This window comes from Sander lucioperca, chromosome 7 (genome assembly GCF_008315115.2).
Source record: "Sander lucioperca isolate FBNREF2018 chromosome 7, SLUC_FBN_1.2, whole genome shotgun sequence".
Lineage (NCBI taxonomy): Eukaryota > Metazoa > Chordata > Actinopteri > Perciformes > Percidae > Sander > Sander lucioperca.
This window is the reverse complement of record NC_050179.1, coordinates 6,852,340-6,874,045: the sequence shown is the minus strand read 5'-3', so window position 1 is coordinate 6,874,045 and position 21,706 is coordinate 6,852,340. Positions and strand designations below refer to the sequence as shown.

Below are 21,706 nucleotides of genomic sequence, written 5' to 3'. Positions count from 1 at the left end.
TACTGTGACTGTTTCGCACCATGTAAACAAGACTATCATTTACCATTACAGCTCAGTTGTTTTGTGAAACATTTTCCTCTTAAGGTGAAAGTAGAGACACAAGACCATACATGTGGTGCCATCATTTAGAGAGAAATCTTGGTCTGCTCCATTGATGGTAAATAAAAAGCTCTCTCTATCACAACAGCACACAATGGTCATTGATCCGGGATGTGGGGATATTAGGTCCACAGGTAGGGATTCTACATTAAAACAAAACTAATTTGAAAGTCAGTCACAACCGTGGTGTCAACAGACTTCAAACATGTCACAAGAAAACCCTGTCAACTGAAGTCTTCCTGCGCCAATATCCAGCTAAGAAAGAGGTTTGTAGATGATGAAGCTATCATATAAAATCATTTGAGTAGCATACCATATATTCTAGTTGGGGTATTTTCCCTCTAAAGTAGTCTCCATTGGCAGAGTGGGACATCAGAACAAACACCTGAGACATACATCAAAGACAAGAGTCATGTTTGGGAAGGAAAGGAGGGGGGGGCCCGGGTGTCTGAGCTGGCCTGCCCTGCAACACAGTGAACTCAGATAAAAGCTGTCTCCTCCTTGCACATAAGAGACTCATTAACTTAAGAGATTGAACGCCCCCATTTGCCTCTTTTCTCTTCCCCCTGTACCCCCCCCACCTCTTCTCCATCCTGCTGGGCTCCAGTAGGACTGACAGTCCCCGTGCAGACTGTCAGTAGCACTCAATTGTCACATCCAGTCTCTATTCCTTGTGGGCAGACGCTGCCACACCGAGAAGAGCAGCCAACTTGGCCCCAGAAACTAGACATCTGTGGATTAACTCAGTATGCTGCTACCCCCCCAAAAAAAAAATATATATAATAAAATGGTGACTAATTTTCCATTCTCAACACAGAGCTGATACTGAAGCACTGGGAGATTGCTGCTGCGGTTAAAAATCAGGCCAAGGCCATTCAAATTCTTTCAGTAGCATTGTGCAGTCTTGGCAGATGAACACAGCATAACTGCTATGACGCAATTCATAATTTACCCATAATCTGTGATAGTGTAATTGAAATATTTTATGCACAGTCAAGCATATCGAGTTAATAATCACAAGATACAGAACTAATTATGCAGTACACAAGCATCATCTTTATTTCCACCCCCCAAATGGAACTGCATTTGGCTTTCACAGAAACAAGAAATTACCAATTCCGTTAACACTGATCAAGACAGCTACAGCTCACTTTGCAAACAGTCAAAAGAGAAAAAAGCCAAGGATATATGAAGGGGGGAAACAAACTCTTGGAACACGATAAGACAGTCAAGTTGACGAAGCTGACATATCCATGATTACATCGTCCTCTTATGCAGTCCTTTGCTCTTCTGCAACTCTGTGGGAGAATCAAAAGAGGTGGGTTCATTATTGGCCACAAATGGATTAAAACAGGACCGTTAACAGTAGCAATGCCCCTTATGTGTACTAACAGTTCGATAATAAAATATGCTAAATAAATTCTTGCGTGGGAAATTTCTTCTACTTTCCGAAAAATTCACACCAACCTATAGCAGATAAAGTCGTATCAGTAGTGTTATCTGTTTAATTTATTGAGATGTCAAGTTGTCAATTGGATTACATGTCTAACAGGAGCTGGCTGCAAAACACTGGTGTGGCAGCAACGCAGAGGCATGCTTTTACCTGATATTCCAGCAATATTTCATTATAATGACAATCATATACTCAGTGTGACCACTTCATTAGGGACACCTGTACAATCTATTGCAATTCAACGTTGCCTGTAATTCTACTTTTAAAAGTCTGTAATGTTCAGGTTTTGGTGACATTGACAGAAATGTTAAATTAAGTTATATGTTTATTATGTAAGTCAGTTAAAAGGTGGTGTTATACTGGACTACATTGATAGGTATTTCAACTTTTTTGTCCTTCCAAATGTCCATACATGAGGGGGGCAAAATGTTACAAACACATCTGTATAATGCAGTCCAGTACGACATCATCACTATGACCTCAATGCTAAAACACATTCATTGTACACCTCTATGACAGGGTCTAAATAACTGAACATTATAGGCATCATAAAAGTAGACTTTATAGTGGAACCAAGTATTTTTAAGAGTGGGATTTTTTTTTTAGCGGAAAATAAGGACATCGAGCAATTAATGGCAGCGTCGCAAACCTTTTCTCCCCGTCTCTCTCTCGATACTTGTCACACACTGACTCGGGCCCAGTACAGCGGGTGTTCCTCATGTGAATAGACAGGCAGACAAGCGCTCCACGAGTAAACGGCGCCGTTACCTTTGATAGCTAAAGTTCGCTAAATTAGTATATTCGTAACTTTACAGCCTCGCTTAAGTAAAAAAATATACATAACGTTCCAGTCACGTAATCGATCTGCTCTGTCCACAGTCTCTAAATCAAGCGGTGAATGAGACAAACAGTACGTTTTACACAAGCACAACGCACTAGCTCAGCTAATAAGAGCTGTACCGAATACTTGCTTCAGTAGTTAACAGCGACTACTGGGGGGGTCAACATTTCCGACCGAAGAAAGTAGAGAAAGAGAGAGAAAAAAAAAAAAGAGATGAAGCGAGAGTTGAAGCGACTTTGCTTTGTTGTTGCAGGACACAGTCACCTTTTGCTACACAAACTCATGGGCAGTTCGGTGCTAGTGTTTCATTTTTTTTTTTTACCTTTATAGCGTTTCAAACTTTTCTGTGGCGGCGATAGCCAGTGATGTTTCCCGTTTACTCTAACGTTAACGGGGTTTGGCACGCCGCTATACAGATAGACGAGTCTGATTTCGGTTACATAAGAGTATTGATAAAGAACTGAACTGATTAGGAGTATCGATAAGAATAGTAGTTTTGATAAAATCCTAACGAGACCCATCCCTAATTAAGAATACAGGCTATATGATGGCTGATAAGTTTACATACATCTGAGAGTCTCTGAGAGAGGGAGGGGGGTCACAGCCCAGATATGCCCCGTTGATGAAACAGTACTGCAGTAGAGCCCTGAAGCATGGATCCTGGAAAGATATTAAGACATTTAAAGTACTTAAAAGGCTGGAAGTATAACACCATGGTATCAATAAAAACACATTCCAAAAAACTAGGGTCAAATAGTGTTTTGTCACTCACCCTGATGAGAATGTGGGGGTTTCCAACAATTAAGAGCAAGGCTTTGGGACGAGTGATGGCCACGTTGAAGCGCTTGGGGTTGGCCAGAAAGCCGAGTGCTTTCTGCAAATCGTCACTCTGTACCGATTCATTAGAGCGCACCTATATTATAAGACAATGAAGTGAACTGAGTAACTGCCAAAATATGGAATAAACTATGGGAAGGTTGTGATCAGTGGTGGAATGTAACTAAGTAAATTTACTCAATTATTGTACTTAAGTACAAATTTGAGGTACTTTGCTTTACTCGAGTCCTTTCTTTTCATGCCACTTTGTACTTTTACTCCACTACAATTCAGAGAGAAATATTGTACTTTTTACTACAGTACATCTGACAATCTGACAGCTTCTGTTACTAGTTACTTTACATACAAAGGATTTTTTTTTGCACACAAAATGCTTAGTTGATTGACAGAACTGTTTGGATCGTTTCCAGTTTATAAAATGTGAGGATTTTTCTGCATCGAGTACTTTTAATACTCTGAGTAAATTTTCCTGATGATACTTACGTACTTTTACTTATTGTATATGACAACCAACTGAATATTACTTTCTAGACCCTCCCATTTCGATCGCGTTTTAACTGCTACAGTGGCCAAACCCGAAATTAGCTCTTAGCTCTCATCGTTTACACGCAGCTGTTCTAGCCACTCCAATATTAACTTTGGTCTTGTTGCTTTGCCTGTCGTGTTGTCGTTTTAATTCTCTTTTTCACTTCCCTGGCGAGTAATCTCCCCCTGGCATTCGTCACAGTGCCACTGAGTGTAAAAGGGCGAAAGGCTGAGGTATGTCCCTCTTTGGCTAATGTATTTTAAAGATGGAGGCGCAACATGCCGGCCGTCATTCGAGCGACTCGCTCGTATGTATTCTAAATGGCAGATTCTACGCTTACGAGAATACTTTGATTGGTTGGTGGAAGTAATTACACATGAATGAGCACATATTTGTGAAAGAACAAAGGTTTTTTTTGCTAAGAATCAACTCAAAACATTACACAATGTAGGTTTAAGTAAAATTTAAAAAAGGTAAAAGGACTTTCACCTGTAACAGAGTATTTTTACAGTGTGGTATTAGTACTTTTACTTAACTAAAGGATCCGAATACTTCTTCCACCACGGGTTGTGACTGCTCGTGTTCTACAGACTCTTTAATAATTTAAAATGGATGGCGTCATCTGCTTTTCAGTTAACGAAAACCCAACACATTATTGTAAAAATGCCACCGTTGTCGGTATACTTCACATCAGTGCATTGCCCAGTCTTACTGATTGATACATTGTAAGTAACCAAAGCATCCTAATCACTACCTACTCTATACTCTAGTTGCAAACTAAAGAGAAAATGGCTGGTAAGGTTTAAAAAAAGATTTTTGTAGACTTCTCTCAGTGGCAAATGGTAAACTTGTTTTTGGTGTGGTGCAAAATGTGCTGCTTTTTCCAAGGTTTTGTTTTTAGCAAGCCAACGTTTATATTCATTTCTCATGAATAGATTATTTTGAACTGAAGAAAAACAAAAATTCTTGGATGAAATGTTAATGTATGTGAACATCTTCACGCTGGCCTGTCTGTCTTCACCTCCAGTCACCAGACCCAGACCCAATTTGACATATTTCTCAATATTTGAAGAGTAAAAAGGGCATACTGACAAATCAACATACCTAAACATCACAAGAAACTCTGCAAAGACAGCTAAAGTAATTTCATTTCTCAAACTCTACAAACACTTGTTGAATCATTAGATTATATATTGCAAGCTGTGATTAAGGCAAATGACGGATACAGATTTTCTTTTTAATGCTACTTTTGACTGATATTTAGTACAAAAGAAATCTTCACTCGGCAGCAAATACATCAGGATCTCAGAAACTGCAACACCTATATCGACCAAATTTGGCAGAGGTAGATTCATCTCACCCAACAAAAACTACACTAACTGACCACATGGTGGTGCTGAAAAAAACTATTTTAAAAACTGGTCAGTAAGTGCTGAACATAGTCCTTAGATCACAACATCTTTCTGTGTAGGCACAACCCAGATGTCCCACCATTGTCACACACATACGTTTTCTTCTCCACAATTGGCATATGTCTGGACTGAGCCAGAAAATATTCTGACATTTGTAACTTCTATTACCCAAATTCTGTTTTTTCCTACCGTAGACATGATGATGACCAGGAACTCTTGTCCTTGGAACTCCTCCACAGAGCCCACTTTGATGTCAGACAGGCCTACCTTACCCAGCAGCACTCGAATCTTCTCACACTTGAGTAATAAGAAAACAAGGGCACTACTGGGTTAGCATATGCAAAGCAACTTAAAAAATGTGAAGCCATTTAAGCTACCTTGGAGTTCAATGTGAAATGACATTGAAATAGCTTTTCTCCCACTCTACTAAGAAGGAAAAAGAAAAGAGATCTCACTCATGCAACTAAAGTGCTTTAAAGCTTTGATTTGAAACCTGACCTCAAAAAGCACAATACACATTTCACAGATGAACGGTGCAGTCTTACTTGTTTCCTGTAGGGGGCAATGATGCCAATGTCAGAGGCATCCACAGGGTTGTAGAGCTTCTTGGCCAGCTGGCAGCAGTAAAGCATGGCCTGTACAGCCTCCACTGGGTTAAACCATGATGGGTTGTTACCTTCCCTCATTTCCGTGCCCTAGGGAAGAGCAAAATCCCTGGAATAAATGTGGGAGCTGAATATCCCAGTTACTTGAATAACCAAACAAAGACTAGATTTTTAGATGTACCCAATAAACTGGTAACTAGGGCTGGGACAGTTACTGCATTACCGCGGTCACGTGACGCCTACCGCGGGTCTGAGCTCGTCACCGTCATCACCGCAAAAAAAACATTGGCCTGCACATGTGTGCACATTGTGTCTACTGACATGGATTCATTGATTCTAATGACATGGATTGTGTCTGATGACATTGTGTCTTACATGGATTCATATCATCAAAAGATGGAGCAAATCCGAGTTCTCGCGAGTTGGGGAGCGCAATGTTCCATGACACAAAATAACATTCCATTCGTGTTGACTATTAGGCCTATATGCGAGAGTACCTGTGTAACGTCTTGTATTGGAGAAAAGTCTTTGCCTTTCCCACTGTGTATTACGGTAGGAAAGGCAAAGACGTTTCTCCGTTCTCAGCTGAGGTAGACACATTAACGTTACAGCTGCAGTGTTTACCATTGCACATTAGCCTAGCAGCTAACGGAGTTTCCTTCTGTTTATAGCTTTATCCCAATAAAACGGCATAGTTGAATTTCAGCCTGCATGCACGTTTCGTAGCCTGAAACAGAGCAGCTTATATTGGTTATATTAGAGAGTTAGCGAACTGCCGAGTCACCCTCTCTGCTCAACTGCTAGACGAGCTGCACTCGGCAAACTTTATTTATTTTACTTTATTGACAAAAAAGAGCTTTCTGAACTGTCTGTGGAATGGATCAACGGAGATGAGAGAAACCATTGTGGCCCTAAATGACAGCAAAACTCAGTAAAGACTCTCACATTGAGCTGAAATGGAAACACTGTGCTGCAATCTTTTTATACAGTCTAAGGCTGCAACATATGTTGTAAGGTTTAAGCCGATGTTTTTTCGGGGGTAACAGCATTCACTTTACCGGCAATATCCTAGCTATTGACAATAGATAAAGCTACCGTGTCTTGAGAAGCTCTAGCTTGTTGTTTTATTGTTCACTTTTAACTCACTTTACATCAACTTTTCCTATCTCTTTTTCCTCTCTTTTCTTCACAGCGGCACTCATACGCTACTCTCCGTTACTACTCGCTCTCCTTGCGCGACCACACGGGCACTGACGTCACTCACGTAAGGCACCCTGCCATTCTCGCTCTAACTTACGCTACTCTCGTAAGGGGGTTGCGGTATACCGCGGAAATTTCTTGCTTTTCAACCGCGGTAAGAAAAATCCATACCGTTCCAGCCCTACTGGTAACTCAATGTAGATGCATATACTCTTAACAATTCTTCATCAGTTTAAAGACCACTTACCCTTACTCCATGGAAGAGGAGAGGGAAGCCTTTTTTGGGCAGGGTTTTCCACTGGCAGAGAGAGTCTACTATGGCCCGTGGTGCTTTAAAACACAATTCGCTTTTGTAGAAGAGCTTGGAGGGCAGCGTGAGTAAGGCCTCATGAGAACGGTAGTTGTAGATCAGCTTAGTCACCTGTAGTAATGAAAGCCAGCCAAAACCAGCTTTATTATTTTTATATCTAGAGATAGATATCTATCTATCTAGAGATATAGATAGATAGATAGATATCTCTATCTATCTATCTATCTATCTATCTATCTATCTATCTATCTATCTATCTATCTATCTATCTATCTATCTATATCTATACACACACACATATATACATACATACACACACACACACACACACACACACAAATAGATAGGTAATATGCTAGCTACACGTCATCAGTTGCCATGTAGCATAGCCTTTGCGTAGCATGTGAAACATTTTTATTATCTTCATTAATGTCAATGTGATACTTGCTACCAAACACCACCTTAAAACTTTGTGTGCGTAGTGCACCTACCAGATTAGGGTTGTATCCCCAGTCATGTCTGGAGTACAGTTGGTTGGCCATCAGCCTCTCCAACAAAGACACCCCCAGGCCAAAGGCAGCAGCCAGCTTGGACTTCACTATTGGACCCAACTGACAGGGGTCTCCGGCCAACACTATCTAAGCAGGTGAGAGAAAAAGTCATTATTAATCAAAAAAGCTTAGACATGTTTTTAATAAGTAAACATGTTTTAAAGAACTGATTTACTAGAATTACCGCCTTGCTGTTGTCTGACTCCGCCAACCAGTCAAGTTGTAGTTTACATCCATATCTGTCCACTTGTATAATATATGTAGTGAAGACTTTGAAGCAATATAATAATAAAAACTAAAAAAAATTTAAATTTAAAAAAAAAAGTTTGGAAAACATGGATGATTCACACACATCTTCAACTCGGCAGCACAAAATATCTATACAATCACCTCAGCTTCATGGTGGGCACCCAAGATTAGTGTCACCAATTCGGTATCGGACCAATTGTCTCCCCTGTTCCTGAGTTATGAGGTTGAATAATAGCCAGAAAAGTGCTTTTGCAAAACAGGCGTTCCTGAGATATCGCAATTATGAGACCTTGACATTTGACCTCCAAAATCAAATCAGTTAATCCTTGAGTCCATGTAGTCAGTGAGTGTGCATTTGTGCTGACCTGTCCATCTTTCTCTGATACAAAACTTATGGGGATCAGGGACTCTGGTTCTGTGGCCTGGCCGGCTTCATCCAGAAACACATGGGTAAAATGTCCCACTCTGAGGAAAAACAAATCCACAGTAAGTGAGCTGAGAAAGTAGGAGATAGAAGCGAGGATAAAAGCTGTATACAACTATCCCAACTACAGCCCAGGCCTTACTGTAGTCCTATATTATGGAACATGGCAGCGCTGGAGCAGGTGCTGACCACAATCCTGTGAAAAGAGGCATGACGGATGTCCTCTCCCGCCCTCGAGTACAGTCTTAGCACTTCTGGGATGGACTAAGAAAAGAAATTTAACATCAACATGGCACTCAACTTTTAGATAATAAAGCAATGTGCTAAAATAGATGCAGACAGAGCATGTGATCACAACCTCATCTATTATTTCAAAGGGTTACTGACAACTGTACCGCCCAACCTGGTGGCAAATTTAGATGGCATCTGTACAGACCTTACTGTACACAGGAGCATGCATATTTTCCCTTTGATCATACACATTTTAAAGTAGGTGTGTGTTGCCAAAGAAACTGCAGTGAATCCCTTTTCCCTGATTATGTTAAGTACCTCTTCCTGCCTACAAGATGCGTTGACACGGGCCATACTTGCAGCATGCAGGAAACCACTGTCATGTAGGCGGATGCAGATGAGGTCAGCAGCACTGTTGGAAGGAGTGCATACGAGTATCCGACTACTGGGCAGAAAGTGGTAAACCTGGAGGTGGAAATACTTTATGAAGTCACACAAGCAGGGAACCAGAAGGGAGGTAAGTTTGACAGGCATAAAATACTGACACTCACTATTGCAGCTGTAAGTTGTTGAGAAGTTTGCCATCAATACCAGTGTGAACACAACATTGTCAATCTTCCTTGTCCACATTACAACATTAGACCATCAACGTGAACAGGTGGAAAATGTGGACACCATAGGATAAAATTCCGTAAATAAAAATGAATGCGGGCAGGGTTTGAGGCACTACTTCAATAAATCAAAGCTATAACTCGTTGGATGCATTTGTTTAAGAATACATTGTGTTATAGGTCAAATTTTTGTTGTAGGAAACAGAAGAGCCTTACATTTAGTGACTCTAAATTCTAGTGTTTGTGGGTATGTACCTGTAGTATGACCTCTATGAGGGTGATGGTCTTTCCAGTGCCTGGAGGTCCAAACAGCACATAAGGAATGGGACGACACTCCCCTGCCATGATCCTCTTCACTGCCTCTCTCTGAGGAGGGTTCAGGTCCGGGTTAAAGAATTTCCCTGGGCTGGGGATGGGTTTGGATGCCAGTCTACCATCTAGAAGTGATTACACATTTGTCATTGGTGCTCTCAATCAACGTGAACAATGTCATCTGATATGTGGCAAAGCTTGTACCAAATCAAATCTGTACCTTTAGTCTGTGTGGCCTTTGACTTCATGTCGATGGAAATGCTTGACACCTTTCCATTTTCCATGGCTGGAGTCTGTTGTTCAGATACAATAACACTTAATCAAAACTTAATGACTTAATGTCTTTTTTTTCCCCTCTTTCTTTTACCTTATTGTCCTCTTTATTTTGGTCTGGCTCTTCTATCCACTCTCCTGTCCACTGAGGGGTCTGAATGGTCACTCTCGAGGGGAAGAGAACTGCACAATGTGAAAATGACAGCAATTTAAATCTTACTGGACTACTTTTAAAACGAACCATCATGAAAGCTTGTGTGAAGTATAACAAGACTTATTAAACTTGTAAATGTTCAAATCATGATATTGTCTATTAAACTCTGTAGAAATACAGACATATGATGTCATTTTTGGTTGTCAAAAAGATTCTAAGTGCCTGAGCAAGCAGACACTGCTGGGGAAGTAAAATATGATTTTTAATTCATCCCTTGGGCAATTCTGTTTTCTATTTCTCTCACTAAGGCAAAAAAGAGGCGAGGTGAGGTACAAACGGCACCCTCTGGAGCCAAGCTTTTTCAATGTGAAAGCGGCTCGGGAAATTATTTAGTTCTGTGTTTGCAGTGGAACATCTTTCATCCTCATGAATGTCAGTTTGATACTTGCTTCTAAAGACATCTTATATTGTACCTCCCTAAGAACACTGTATATTGCATGCAATTGTATGTACAGTTGTCCTCTTTATTGTGTCTAAAACGCCAGGAAGCACACTGTAAAGACTTAAAGCGATTTAAATAAAACCTTAACTTACTCTCCACAAACTGTTTTGTCTGTTCAAGTGCGTTGTGACACCGCCTCATGGTCAATCTGGTAATACAAGCAGCCAAATACTTGTATTACAACGACGACGCATTATTTCCGGATGAAATATGAGTGCATTGTGTTTATGAAATCAAAACCATACTCTCTTTTCTAACCTGTTATAAGAGAAATCAACATCAAGTGGCTCTCCGAGGTAGCTGCGCTGAAACTCTGCATTCACTCTCAAACTCACAGTCTCATCATTGATCTGTGAGTCAAAACAGAGCTTTTTTTTTTAGATTAAATCTAAAGAAAGAGAGAAGATTATGCAGAACATAAAAGATGCTTCAGAGTATCAAATATCTCCGTACCTCTGTGACATAACTAACGTACTCCATTACCACACCTGCACTCTGGGGTTTCTTCAAAACTATTCTGTCACCTGCAGAGAAAATTTAATTAGTCAAAACCCTTCTTGTGTTGCACAAAAAAAAAATATCACAACATGAACCTCTGCAATAATTCAACAATGATGAAGAAGGACACCTAAGGCTTCCTCACCTATACTGAGACTGGGTCTGCCGTCGGCCAACCCAAGGACCTCTAGGTGCAGGTAGACAGCCCCTTTCGTGAGAAGGGCACCTTCAATTGAAAATTCTTTCATTTCCCTCTCTGCATTCAGCTCTTCCAGCCAGAGAAGGATTGAGAAACGCGAACGCATGTTGGATGGTGACAGCTCCTGAGCAAACAGGCACAGCAGGAGAAGGATAATGTGATATTTCAGTTGATCTCTGAAGGAAAATATGGTATATTTTCTTTCCCTAACCACAGGAACCAAAACACGCAACAGAAGCCACTGAGTCAATTATATGGCAATCTGTGTCCTCTAAAATAAATGGTCTTTTAATATCTTACATCGCCCTGCTCGTGAAATTAAGAGGCCCAGATGTTCACTCCTTTGTTAGGATACTGATTCAGAAGGCATGTATTCATAACGAAAATACATTCAGCCTACATTACCCAAAGTACTTTAATGCACAATTACACAACACATTTATTGTGCAGGTAGCCATAATCCAACTCTTAATTTGCAACTTCCGTTACCTCATTCTACATGACTAGCTAAAATTCATCACGGGCACGCTCACCTCTCCTAGGCAGGGCTGAATTACCAGCACGTCACTCTGTGCCTCCACACAGTCTCTGAGAGCCTGGGGCAATGGGAAGTTAGGTAGGAAGGTTGGCAGCCGCCGCTTGGTAAGCCTGCAGGTGCGAAAGTCAATCTCAAACAAGAGGCGACAAAAAAAAATCATTTTTGTCTTTGTCTTTTTTGGAAGCTCGCTGCATGCAAAAAGTGCAAATATTTATTACGATCAACCCATTACTAATTTACTATATTAACTAATATATTAGCATAACTAAGCACATACAGTAAGTGGCAAATTATCTGAGTAGCTTAGATAGGTAGGCAATTCATTTCAAGCTTGGTGCTCTTCCTCAGGCGGCAGCGGAATCAGTTGTGTGGATACCTGGGTGCGTCAAATGGAGCAGAGACAGTGATCACTTGAGTAGGCATTGTTGAGACCAGACTTGCATCTCTGGGACTGTAGGGCTCAGAGGGCTGCAGCAGGTTCTCCTCTTTACTACCCACTGTGACCTCCAGGCGCCTCCCGATGGTGAAAGAGGAGAAATGCAGCAACAGCAGCTCAGCACAGCTTCCCAGGCTCCTGAGCAGTTTCCCACATGATATTTAGTTGTACAGACAACATAGTAACAAGAGCTCCACAGATCCACTTGACACTTAAAAAATAAGAGCTTGTTATATATGGCAAAACAGCACACCCAAATATGGTCAAAAACTTTCCATTCTACGTTCATCTTATTGATCCACTACTCTTCTTTCTGTTTCTGTTATCTGTATCAGTGTTTAAAAATAACTTACTTTGCTTGGCAGGCTACTACAATTGACAACCTCTCTCCTGGTGAAATGTCCATCTCTCTTTCCTCCCTCCTTACACCGGGGGAATAGGTAATATCCTTCTGCACCTCACCATTTTCTTTGTCTACCTCTTTTGCATCACTGACTTGCTTTTCTGAAGACTCCGAGCAGATTTTAGACTCTGAGCAGTTTTCTTGCAAAGGCTGTCTTTTGTGTCTTAGTGGGCCTTTGACAGCAACCAGGGTGAACTGTTCCTCTGAGTCCCAGCCAGCAAAGTCACAGCACTTCAGCCTGTGGGTCTCCGAACCTTTATTTCTGTGACGGGAGAAAGATCAAGATTATAAATGTGTGCATTGGGCTACAGGTGGAAAGTCATTTGCCCTGTAACATATTTTCTATAGTCATCTCATTTTCTCTCAGATTTGAGAGGTTTGTACCAAAAGACGCTCTCTCAAGAGTTTAAATGAAGCTTGCAAAGATAAACTAGAATCACCACCTCGCGGTTATATGCCTCTGCCAACCAGTCAAGTTGCAGTTTACATCCATGTCTGTCCAGACTCACATCATTCATTTACTGAAGACTTTGAATTTTCTTTTAATAAAAACAAAAAAAAGGTATTAATCATATTTTTTGAGTTATCACTATATTGACATATGATACCATTGAATAATTTCCAATGAGAAACATGCTGTCTTCACTTAGAGACCATTTATACAGAGGATGAGTACAGAGCACTGATAAAGAGCTTCAACAATCACCTGAAGCTCAATATCAGCAAAACCAATGAACCGGTGGTGAACTGACAGAGGAACAGGACAGAACAAAAAAAGTTGTAGCCATGACAGTAGACCATGCTTCAAATATGGATGCTGCTGCAAAGAAGCTACACATTCTAAAATGTGGATGCTTCACAAACATCTTAGACCCGACAGAACAGAAGATCTGTACAATCACCAGTTCTAAGGTGGGCACCCAAGATTAGAGTCACCAATTCAGTAGCCGACCAAATGTCTCCCCTTCTGATGCTGAGTTATGGTGTTGAATAATGGCAAGAAATGATGATATCACAGCGAAGATCACCTTTGACTTTTTGGATATAAAATGTCGTTGATGAGTGTTTTGTGAGGTCACAGTGACCTTTGACCACCAAATTCTAATAAGTGCATCAAGTGGATGTTTGTGCCAAATTTAAAGAAATCCCCCTGAAGCGTTCCTGAGATATTGTGTTCACAAGAATGGGAGGGACTAAATCTGGCCATGGCTATCGCCGGCATGGAGCCAAATGTTCTTGGACAATTACCAATGCTAATCATAAGAACTATAGGTATATTTTACAGAGGTTTGTTACTAGTGCTTTAATTTAGTTTTACTCTGAATGTGAATATTTTCTTTCTTCTTTGGTCACTCACTGTATCCAGAGCACCAGCTCTCGTTTCTCCCCAATCATCAGATCCTCAAACTGGCCATAGACTGTTACATCCAGCCCCCCTTTGTTTTCCAAAATGCTCTGGAGTTCAGTCTCTGGAAGACACGTAGCAGACGAATTCCCACTGCAACAATAATTAAAAAGGGAAAAAAGCCATCAAACTACTCTGTATCACCAACATTTTTACAAATATGGAAAATACCACTACACTTCTGATGATAAAGAAACTTTAGTCGATTCAGTCATTTATTAAGCTAAAATAGTGAAAACAAATATCAGGTTCGCAAATGATGATTTGCTTCTTTGTCATATATCACAGTAAACTGAATACCTCTGAATTTTGGACCTTTGGTCAGACTAAACAAGACATTTGAAGACAAGGCTTTCTCCTCTTCCATTTGAAAAAAAAAAGTTTGTGGCAGTCCTGTAAAGATACAAGTCCAATACCTTTGAAGGCAGGGTGCCATGCACAGGGCCCTCCAACAGTAGAGGGACTGACTGCTCTCCACCATTACCAGGTTGACCAAGTGCCCTGGCAAAGGCTGGTAGTGGGCAGGCAGCAGCAGAGAGTCCAGGCTGAAGAACACATTGTCCTCAACCACTCCAATATTACCATACACGCTGGTCACACGCACCTGGAGATAGTAGATCATTCAGAGGAGGGGAATGAAATAAGTCATTCGATTTATAACCAAACAAGGATGTGTTATTACTCAACTGGATTAGACAGACATGAATGAGCTTTTAAGCATTAGCACGTTATCATAATTAAGTAGAATGCCTTTTACAAATGCAACTAAAGTACTAAAAAAAGGACTAAATTGATTAATGAGTGGATATAGCCAAATACTTTTAATGATGCAATCACCTTGTCTAGGCGGCAGTAGCGTAAAGGGGCCACAGAATGAGCCTGGGTGGTCCACTGGGATCCACTAAGATTGATAAAATATTTAGCTTGGACCCAGTCTCCTTTCATTGGCTCATAACCTGACAAAAAGGAGAGAAAATACACAAAGTGTGCCAACAAGCAGGACAGTTGACATCAGCCTTTAGCTAAGTGCTAATAAATGTTAGTGTGGCTGTGAGTTTGACTAACCTACTCTCAGTTTGAGAGCTAACTAAACACCAACTGTAAACATATGATGGCTGTTAAATCTATAAAATGTCTACTTCTGTCTAAAATGCTGGACAGTTCTGGGACTGAAAGACCAGTGTGGGTGTAAAAAACAGAGTATGTTTATGCAAAGCATCATGGGGTCAAGACGCTCACAATATTAGCGAGTAAAGTACAGCGAGTATCGATACCTTCCCATAGACTGTAGTTTGGGAAGTACGTGGTCTGGTTTATGTAGCCACCATCTTTTTCAAATGATGTGACTGTGCCAATGAGAGGCCGCAGCTGCATACTGTCAGCTTCTATTGAGGTTTTTCCTCCATCCTCCCAAGCATCTGCATTCTTCTCCACCTAAATGACAGGATTATATGGTGCATTTCTGACAATGTACATCATGATGGCCCTATTTCCTGACAGATTCACTGTAAATCGAGGGAACAATAAACAAGTATAGTTTAAATTCACACATTTCTTCAGTCACCTCTCAGTCTATGCCAACTCTTATATCATATTAGTGGAGCAACGCGTTAAGAAAAGACTGATATTTGAGTTGATGAATATGGAGCACATGTATGACATATAAAGTCCTATTTCACCAAACCCCAAAACACAACTTAACTGAAACAAGGTAAATTTAAATTGTATGTTGTTTGCATATTCATGCCGGCCATGATTCTCACCCTTAAAGCTTTCCATCCACCTTGGGCACCATCTCGTACTGCTATGCAGTTTACAACGTCTCCTTCTTTCAAAGGTACCCCGCCCAACACCTCTCCACTAGTGAAGTAGATTGCGTCGTCTATCATGGCATAGTCAAGGCACAGCTGGGTTACCACACTGCCCCGCAGGTGGCGAATGTCCTCCATGCCTAACAAGCAAAACAAATGTGGACCAAAAACGACATGGCATCAATGCTGTTGGGTGTGTTGCTATTGTAGCGTTTTAAACACCAAACAATACAGAACAATTAAGTAAACTTTATCTAGCTATACTTTGTGGGAATGTTACATTTACCTGGTGTACCGGAGAAAATGCCTTCTCCATCCACCTCTACAGTCCTCCACAATGGAGAAATCAGCTTAGATAGCATACACCGCACAGCAGTAAGCATATCTGCAAAATGGTAGCTGAAGTAGCTAGAGAACGGAATAACGTTAGAGCAGGTTTTTAGACATCGCAAACATTTGTCACATTGTGTATTGCTTTTGGCATTAACGTTACTTTGCTGGCTAACACATCCGGGAACCGCTTTAAAAAAAAACAGATTGTCATTTATCCAAATAACCAAGTTCGTCAGCTAACCTAACCCTAGGTAGTTAACGTTAGCTCACACCAAGTTAGCTAGAAAAAAAATGCTATTTTTTCAAAGCTAATGTTAGCTTAAAGTTACTTTAGCTATAGCGCAAGATTCGGCGTGTAGCTAGATGAAAGTAATTGAGGACATTATATAAGAACAAAGGATAGGTGATGTTATTTTTTAATTACCGTTCTCAACACAAATATTAGCTAAACAAACGTTAACATTACAGTTCACGTGTTGGAAGGGAGCCTTCTTCACTTTTTCTTTGTTTTTTGGCGGATTCAGCCCGGCCCGGATGCAAAGCACTTGACAGGTACGCGTACGTACGTGCGCGGGAGCGCTGGGTCAAACCAAACGCGGTCAACCCTCAATCAGTCTACTACATTCATGTCTACGACGAGGGGAGGTGCTAAGAAAAAAATTGTCAACCTACCAGAGATATTGTTCACTGTCAAACCAGCCAGGTCGCACCGGGTCGCACTGATGAGGCAACAAAAACCCTACCTAAAGCCGTTTAATGACCCTATGGTTCCTAATGTTAGCTCATTTAAATTTAAAATGTAAATGGAAAGTTTGTGAATTGTTTGCTTTGTTGTCTTTTCAGTTAAAGCTTAGGCTACTAGAAGGAGTAGTAGCCTAATAAAGATTAATTTACCTAAAAAAATCGAGAGGCACTAAAATGTCTATCAAAGATGTATGATAGAATACTTTCTAAGTTGTTTAATCCTTTGCCATAACGTTACCCTCCACAGTTGTTTGTTTTGGCTAATGCAGTTTGACATTTTATTCAGTGAGATGACCATAGTGTTACATAGTATAGGCTTATGTCACCACTGTAGGTTAATAGAGACTCCATATGCTGTATATAGAGAATCCACTGTGAACTTGTTTGCACTCACAGAATTTACTGAATGCAGTGCAGTATGAAAATAATCACAAATCCAGCCTGCGTTGTAGACACATTTAAGCACCAACTGTCTCATTCATCTCTCTCCTCTTGCAAATGGAGTAGTTTTCTGGCACTTAATGCATTCTGTGGAACACTTTTTTTTTTTTTAAGATTTCACATCTGGAAGGAAAACATTTACTGTACTCTTTTTCAGCAACACCCACTGCACGTTCTCAATGCCATCACATTCACACCTGCGATCTGTCAGTGTGTCGTCTGTGCTTTACTGAATTTATAACAAACTGTACTGATGAGTCAGTCTGCTGATCTGATGACATAGTGTGACATGTTCCCCTGTCATTATCCTCCTCTCCTCTCCTGGGTTGTTTTGTCTTTGACAATTGCCCAAGGGATTCTGAATATCGATGGATAAATCATTCATCGACCTTCTTACCCAAGCCTACATTACCCTCCGCCCCTGATCATAATCCTTCATTCCATCCTTTCCATTGTTTCAAACAGAGCATTCATAAATATCCAAATTTATTTTGATGCCAAGTTACATTAGCAGCTTGACAGCTCAATATTTTAAGATAACATTCAAGAGTGAATAATGAATAAAATGTATCAATTATTTTTACAATTTCATCATTAATATTATAATGTAAAAAACTATATGTTTAACGGTCATTATGGTACTTGCATTAATGTGAATAATAGACTAATAATAGTAGATCTTACTTGAATGCCCATCAGCATAACATTTGTTAAATAATTATCTCACAAGGTCCATTAGCTGTTCTGTAGAGTTCAATTGTATCACACAGTCTTCTGAAGTTATTAAATGTGTATTGCTATTTTACAATTATAACTGCCCGACCTGTCATGCAACAATACCTTTGACAAATGTTAAATGTTCATTGTGATTTGTTGTCTGTCTTGTGCAAATCTAATATATGCAAGTCAAAGTCTTATTTAAAGAGGAAATTATGCTTTGGAAAATGCTCAGCAGTCAAGTGAGGGGTATGTAGGACTTGTAGTTAATGGATTTGCAAAAAGAAGTAAAACATGCAAAAACACTGATATGGTTTATATGGCACACCATGTTATTTACAGCTGTTCCCAAAAAGCATTTTTAAGATGAAGGTGGTTTAAAATGGTGTGCCTTCAGGAGACTGTGGCAAGTGATAGCACATTAACATTGCAAGTTTTTATATGAACCATTAAAACCGTTTCCACGGGTGCTGCCTAGAATCATACACTTGCTTTTATGAGCACATGGGGCAGTCATGCTTTGTTGTTTGACTGCTGAATGAGAACGGTTTATACAGTGAATCAACAACCAGGCTCTATGTGGATCATGTCATATATTTTCGGTCACTCTGAATGTTTTCATATTGTCTGACTTTGTCATGACAATTTTTGTTGTGTACTGTCAACAGTAGCTCAGTCTGTATAGGGGTCTTGGCTTGAAAACTGGAGCGGAGGGTGGCCAGTTCAAGTCCAGGTTGGATCAATGTCATGGAGTGTGGACTGGTAGCTGGAGAGGTGCCAGTTAACCTCCTGGGCATTGCCGAGGTGCCCTTGAGCAAGGCACTGAACCCCTAACTGATTGGAGTGACGCGTGCACGTGCGCGTGTGTAATGATAAATAACAAGAGTGAAAAAATGTAATTTCCCCCAAGAGAGATTAATAAAGTTATTCTTCCTCTTGACAATGATGTGACCCTACTTTCACCACAAGAGGGCAGTGGCGGCACTCTTTGTACACAAAAACAACTACCATCTTTGCTGCAGAGTGCAAATGAGGCCAAGGGAGGAATCAGATCAGATACTAATCTTCGAGTCGGTGTTGCTATAACTGGACACTCTACTTGCCCTGTTTAATGACAACAAATGGCACGAATCCTCAAAACGTATGCCAGCTATTCTGAAGACCATTGGGAAAACAGATTCCCTCCTTATACAGAAAGTGTTTGACATAAGCCAGAGACTTCCCCTATATATCTGTAATCAGCAGCTAAAATACACAAGCACATGAACAAGTACCTATACAGTCAATTCAATCTGATTGTTGGACAGAGTTTGGCCAGGGTGTCAGTAGTTATTTAAAGAAGAGTTGGCTTCCTGCCCATATTGCTAAGAATACGCATGTCAACATAAAAAAAGTTTACAGACATTTTGGAAACTATACAAAACTAAACTAGTAAACTAAATATGTTCACATGTTGATGACAGCCCACATAAAAAATGGGATAATTTGATAATCCCTTCTGATCTGTCTCCATTCTCTTTCATTATGGAAACCAGATGCAAATACCGTAGGAATTCATTTGGCAATATAGCTGCAAGCAGCAATGAGGGGGCCAAGCAGTACACTAGCAGGAATGGCGTTGCCATGGCATGAGCAAGCACTCACAGCAACTTTGATGGCAATTGGATAAAGAATGGCTGAGATATCAGCTCATTTACCTTGTTACAGTGCCCCTAGAGGCCAAATTACGCCCCCCTAGTGGTCAAAAGACTCCAAATTTATTATGCTTCCTCAGGATAGGGTCCCAAGTCCATGTACCAAGTTTGGTTTTGATACTAGTGGTCAAAAGACTCCAAATTTCTTGAGCCTCCTCCTAATTGGGTCATGAGTCCAAGTATTGAGATTGGTTTTGATACGTGAAAGACTTGCCGAGATATGAGTTCACTTCCTGATTGGCGGCTTCGCCGTCAACTTCAATTGGCTGCGACGGGCAAAGACTTTTGAATATCAATACGCAATGGAATAACTTTTGTGAGGCATGGTGAGAAGATCATCTCTGCCAAGTTTCGTGAAAATCGGACCAATTTTGTGACCTGTGAAAACTTTTTAGTGTTTTTGATCAAATCCAATATGGCGGAAGGTCCAACATGGTGGATATTGACATCATAGGATGCGTTGAGTTCGGCGTCATCCAAGGATTCCAACTATATCTCGATGTTCAAAATCAGGCATATGGTTCAAATGTAATCGCATGGATGCAACGCCAACTTTGACCCATTGGTGGCGCTAGACTGCCTGTGGTGCAGACCTAAAACTTGGTGAAATGAATTATGGGACTGTCCCGAATCAATGTGCCAAATTTCACAACGTTTTACTGTACGGTTCTATGGGCTGCCATAGACTCCCATGGCAGAGGAAAGATATGTAATAATAAGAAAAGGTAGAATCACTAATGGTGCCTCGCAGCTTCGCTGCTTGGCCCCCAATGATGAATGTATACAAAACACAGGGGAAGTACAGGAACATTACAATGACAAACAGAGCCAGTGTTTTGGTGTCTGTTATTCATCATAATGGAATGAATGCACAACATTGCACTGTATAACATAACATACCTAAAAAGCATTTCATAATGTGTATTTTTCACATAATTTATATTTTTGTTTCACAGTGCTTTAAGTTTTCCTTTGTTAGAATTGACAAAACTGCAGGCAAACTTTCTATATAACTGTATATAACTATAATACAACAGCTGTTGTTTTAGGCCACGTCCACACGTACCAAAACGATCTTTTTTTTACCCGTCTTCCCTGGATTCGTTTCAAGAATAGTTGCATCCATACGGATCCACTTGTAAATGACTCAACACGCTACTTCATATTCCAGGCCTATAGGCGGCGCTGTTTCTGCTACAGAAATTCACCAAAAACACGGAGAAGAAGAACTTCCACTTCCCATCATAACATGACCAAAGAATTTCTAATATGGGAAGAAGTTCCACTCTCTCGTTACTTCCGGCTTCTGAACTGGTTGCAGTTCCACCAGAGTTCCATATAGGGGGCGCTCACAGGCCAGTGCAGAATGAATGGGACTCTATGAAGCTATACCCCTCAAAATCCACTTTTCTCAGGATATAATTTTTTGTCTAGTAATTTGAATGTTGCATTTGAAAGGGGAGGCTAAGAAAATACACACTGCTGGGTGTTAGATTTTTTTAAAGTGGCTTTTTTGTTCTAAAAAGCCTTTTAAAATGTCAATGACGTCATACACATATACGGCCAGAGATTCTGCTTTACGGCAAGCTTTGAGTCGCTTCCTTTTTTCTCTCGAGGCATCGACAACACAGCTGACAGGTTAGACTCTCCCTGTCAATACACGTGCTAGAAAGAGGTTTGCTAATGTTTTAAAGACCACGCCGAATTATTCACTCTGGCATTCTGGTTCTGCTTCGGATGCCGTCAAGCAGGACCTCTGATCGTAATCTGTCCTTCACTGACCAATCAGCATTCATTAGCAGAATGCTAGCGTGTTATGGGCAACAACGACTCAACCTGTAACAAATCGAAAGGGCATAAGTACTCGTTCATTTAACTTTCGACCTATAATCCATGT

At 40.5% G+C, this 21,706-nt stretch overlaps 1 protein-coding gene across 1 annotated transcript; it reads right to left on the bottom strand.

The window, feature by feature from the left end:
- Positions 1 to 1,129: 1,129 nt before the first annotated feature.
- Positions 1,130 to 16,812, bottom strand: mov10l1 (Mov10 like RISC complex RNA helicase 1). Its single transcript, XM_031283441.1, has 27 exons — positions 16,680 to 16,812; positions 16,167 to 16,288; positions 15,833 to 16,020; positions 15,344 to 15,503; positions 14,907 to 15,025; positions 14,486 to 14,673; positions 14,022 to 14,162; positions 12,615 to 12,926; positions 12,202 to 12,399; positions 11,821 to 11,935; positions 11,234 to 11,411; positions 11,044 to 11,114; positions 10,849 to 10,940; positions 10,683 to 10,738; positions 10,029 to 10,117; positions 9,882 to 9,954; positions 9,605 to 9,786; positions 9,057 to 9,203; positions 8,650 to 8,771; positions 8,449 to 8,548; positions 7,775 to 7,921; positions 7,221 to 7,394; positions 5,714 to 5,863; positions 5,358 to 5,465; positions 3,166 to 3,306; positions 2,962 to 3,053; positions 1,130 to 1,397 (listed from the first exon to the last, which is right to left on the bottom strand). Exons 2-27 carry the CDS (start codon positions 16,261 to 16,263, stop codon positions 1,370 to 1,372), a joined length of 3,468 nt encoding a protein of 1,155 aa, XP_031139301.1. The 5' UTR covers positions 16,264 to 16,288; positions 16,680 to 16,812; the 3' UTR covers positions 1,130 to 1,369.
- Between the last annotated feature and the right edge of the window lie 4,894 nt (positions 16,813 to 21,706).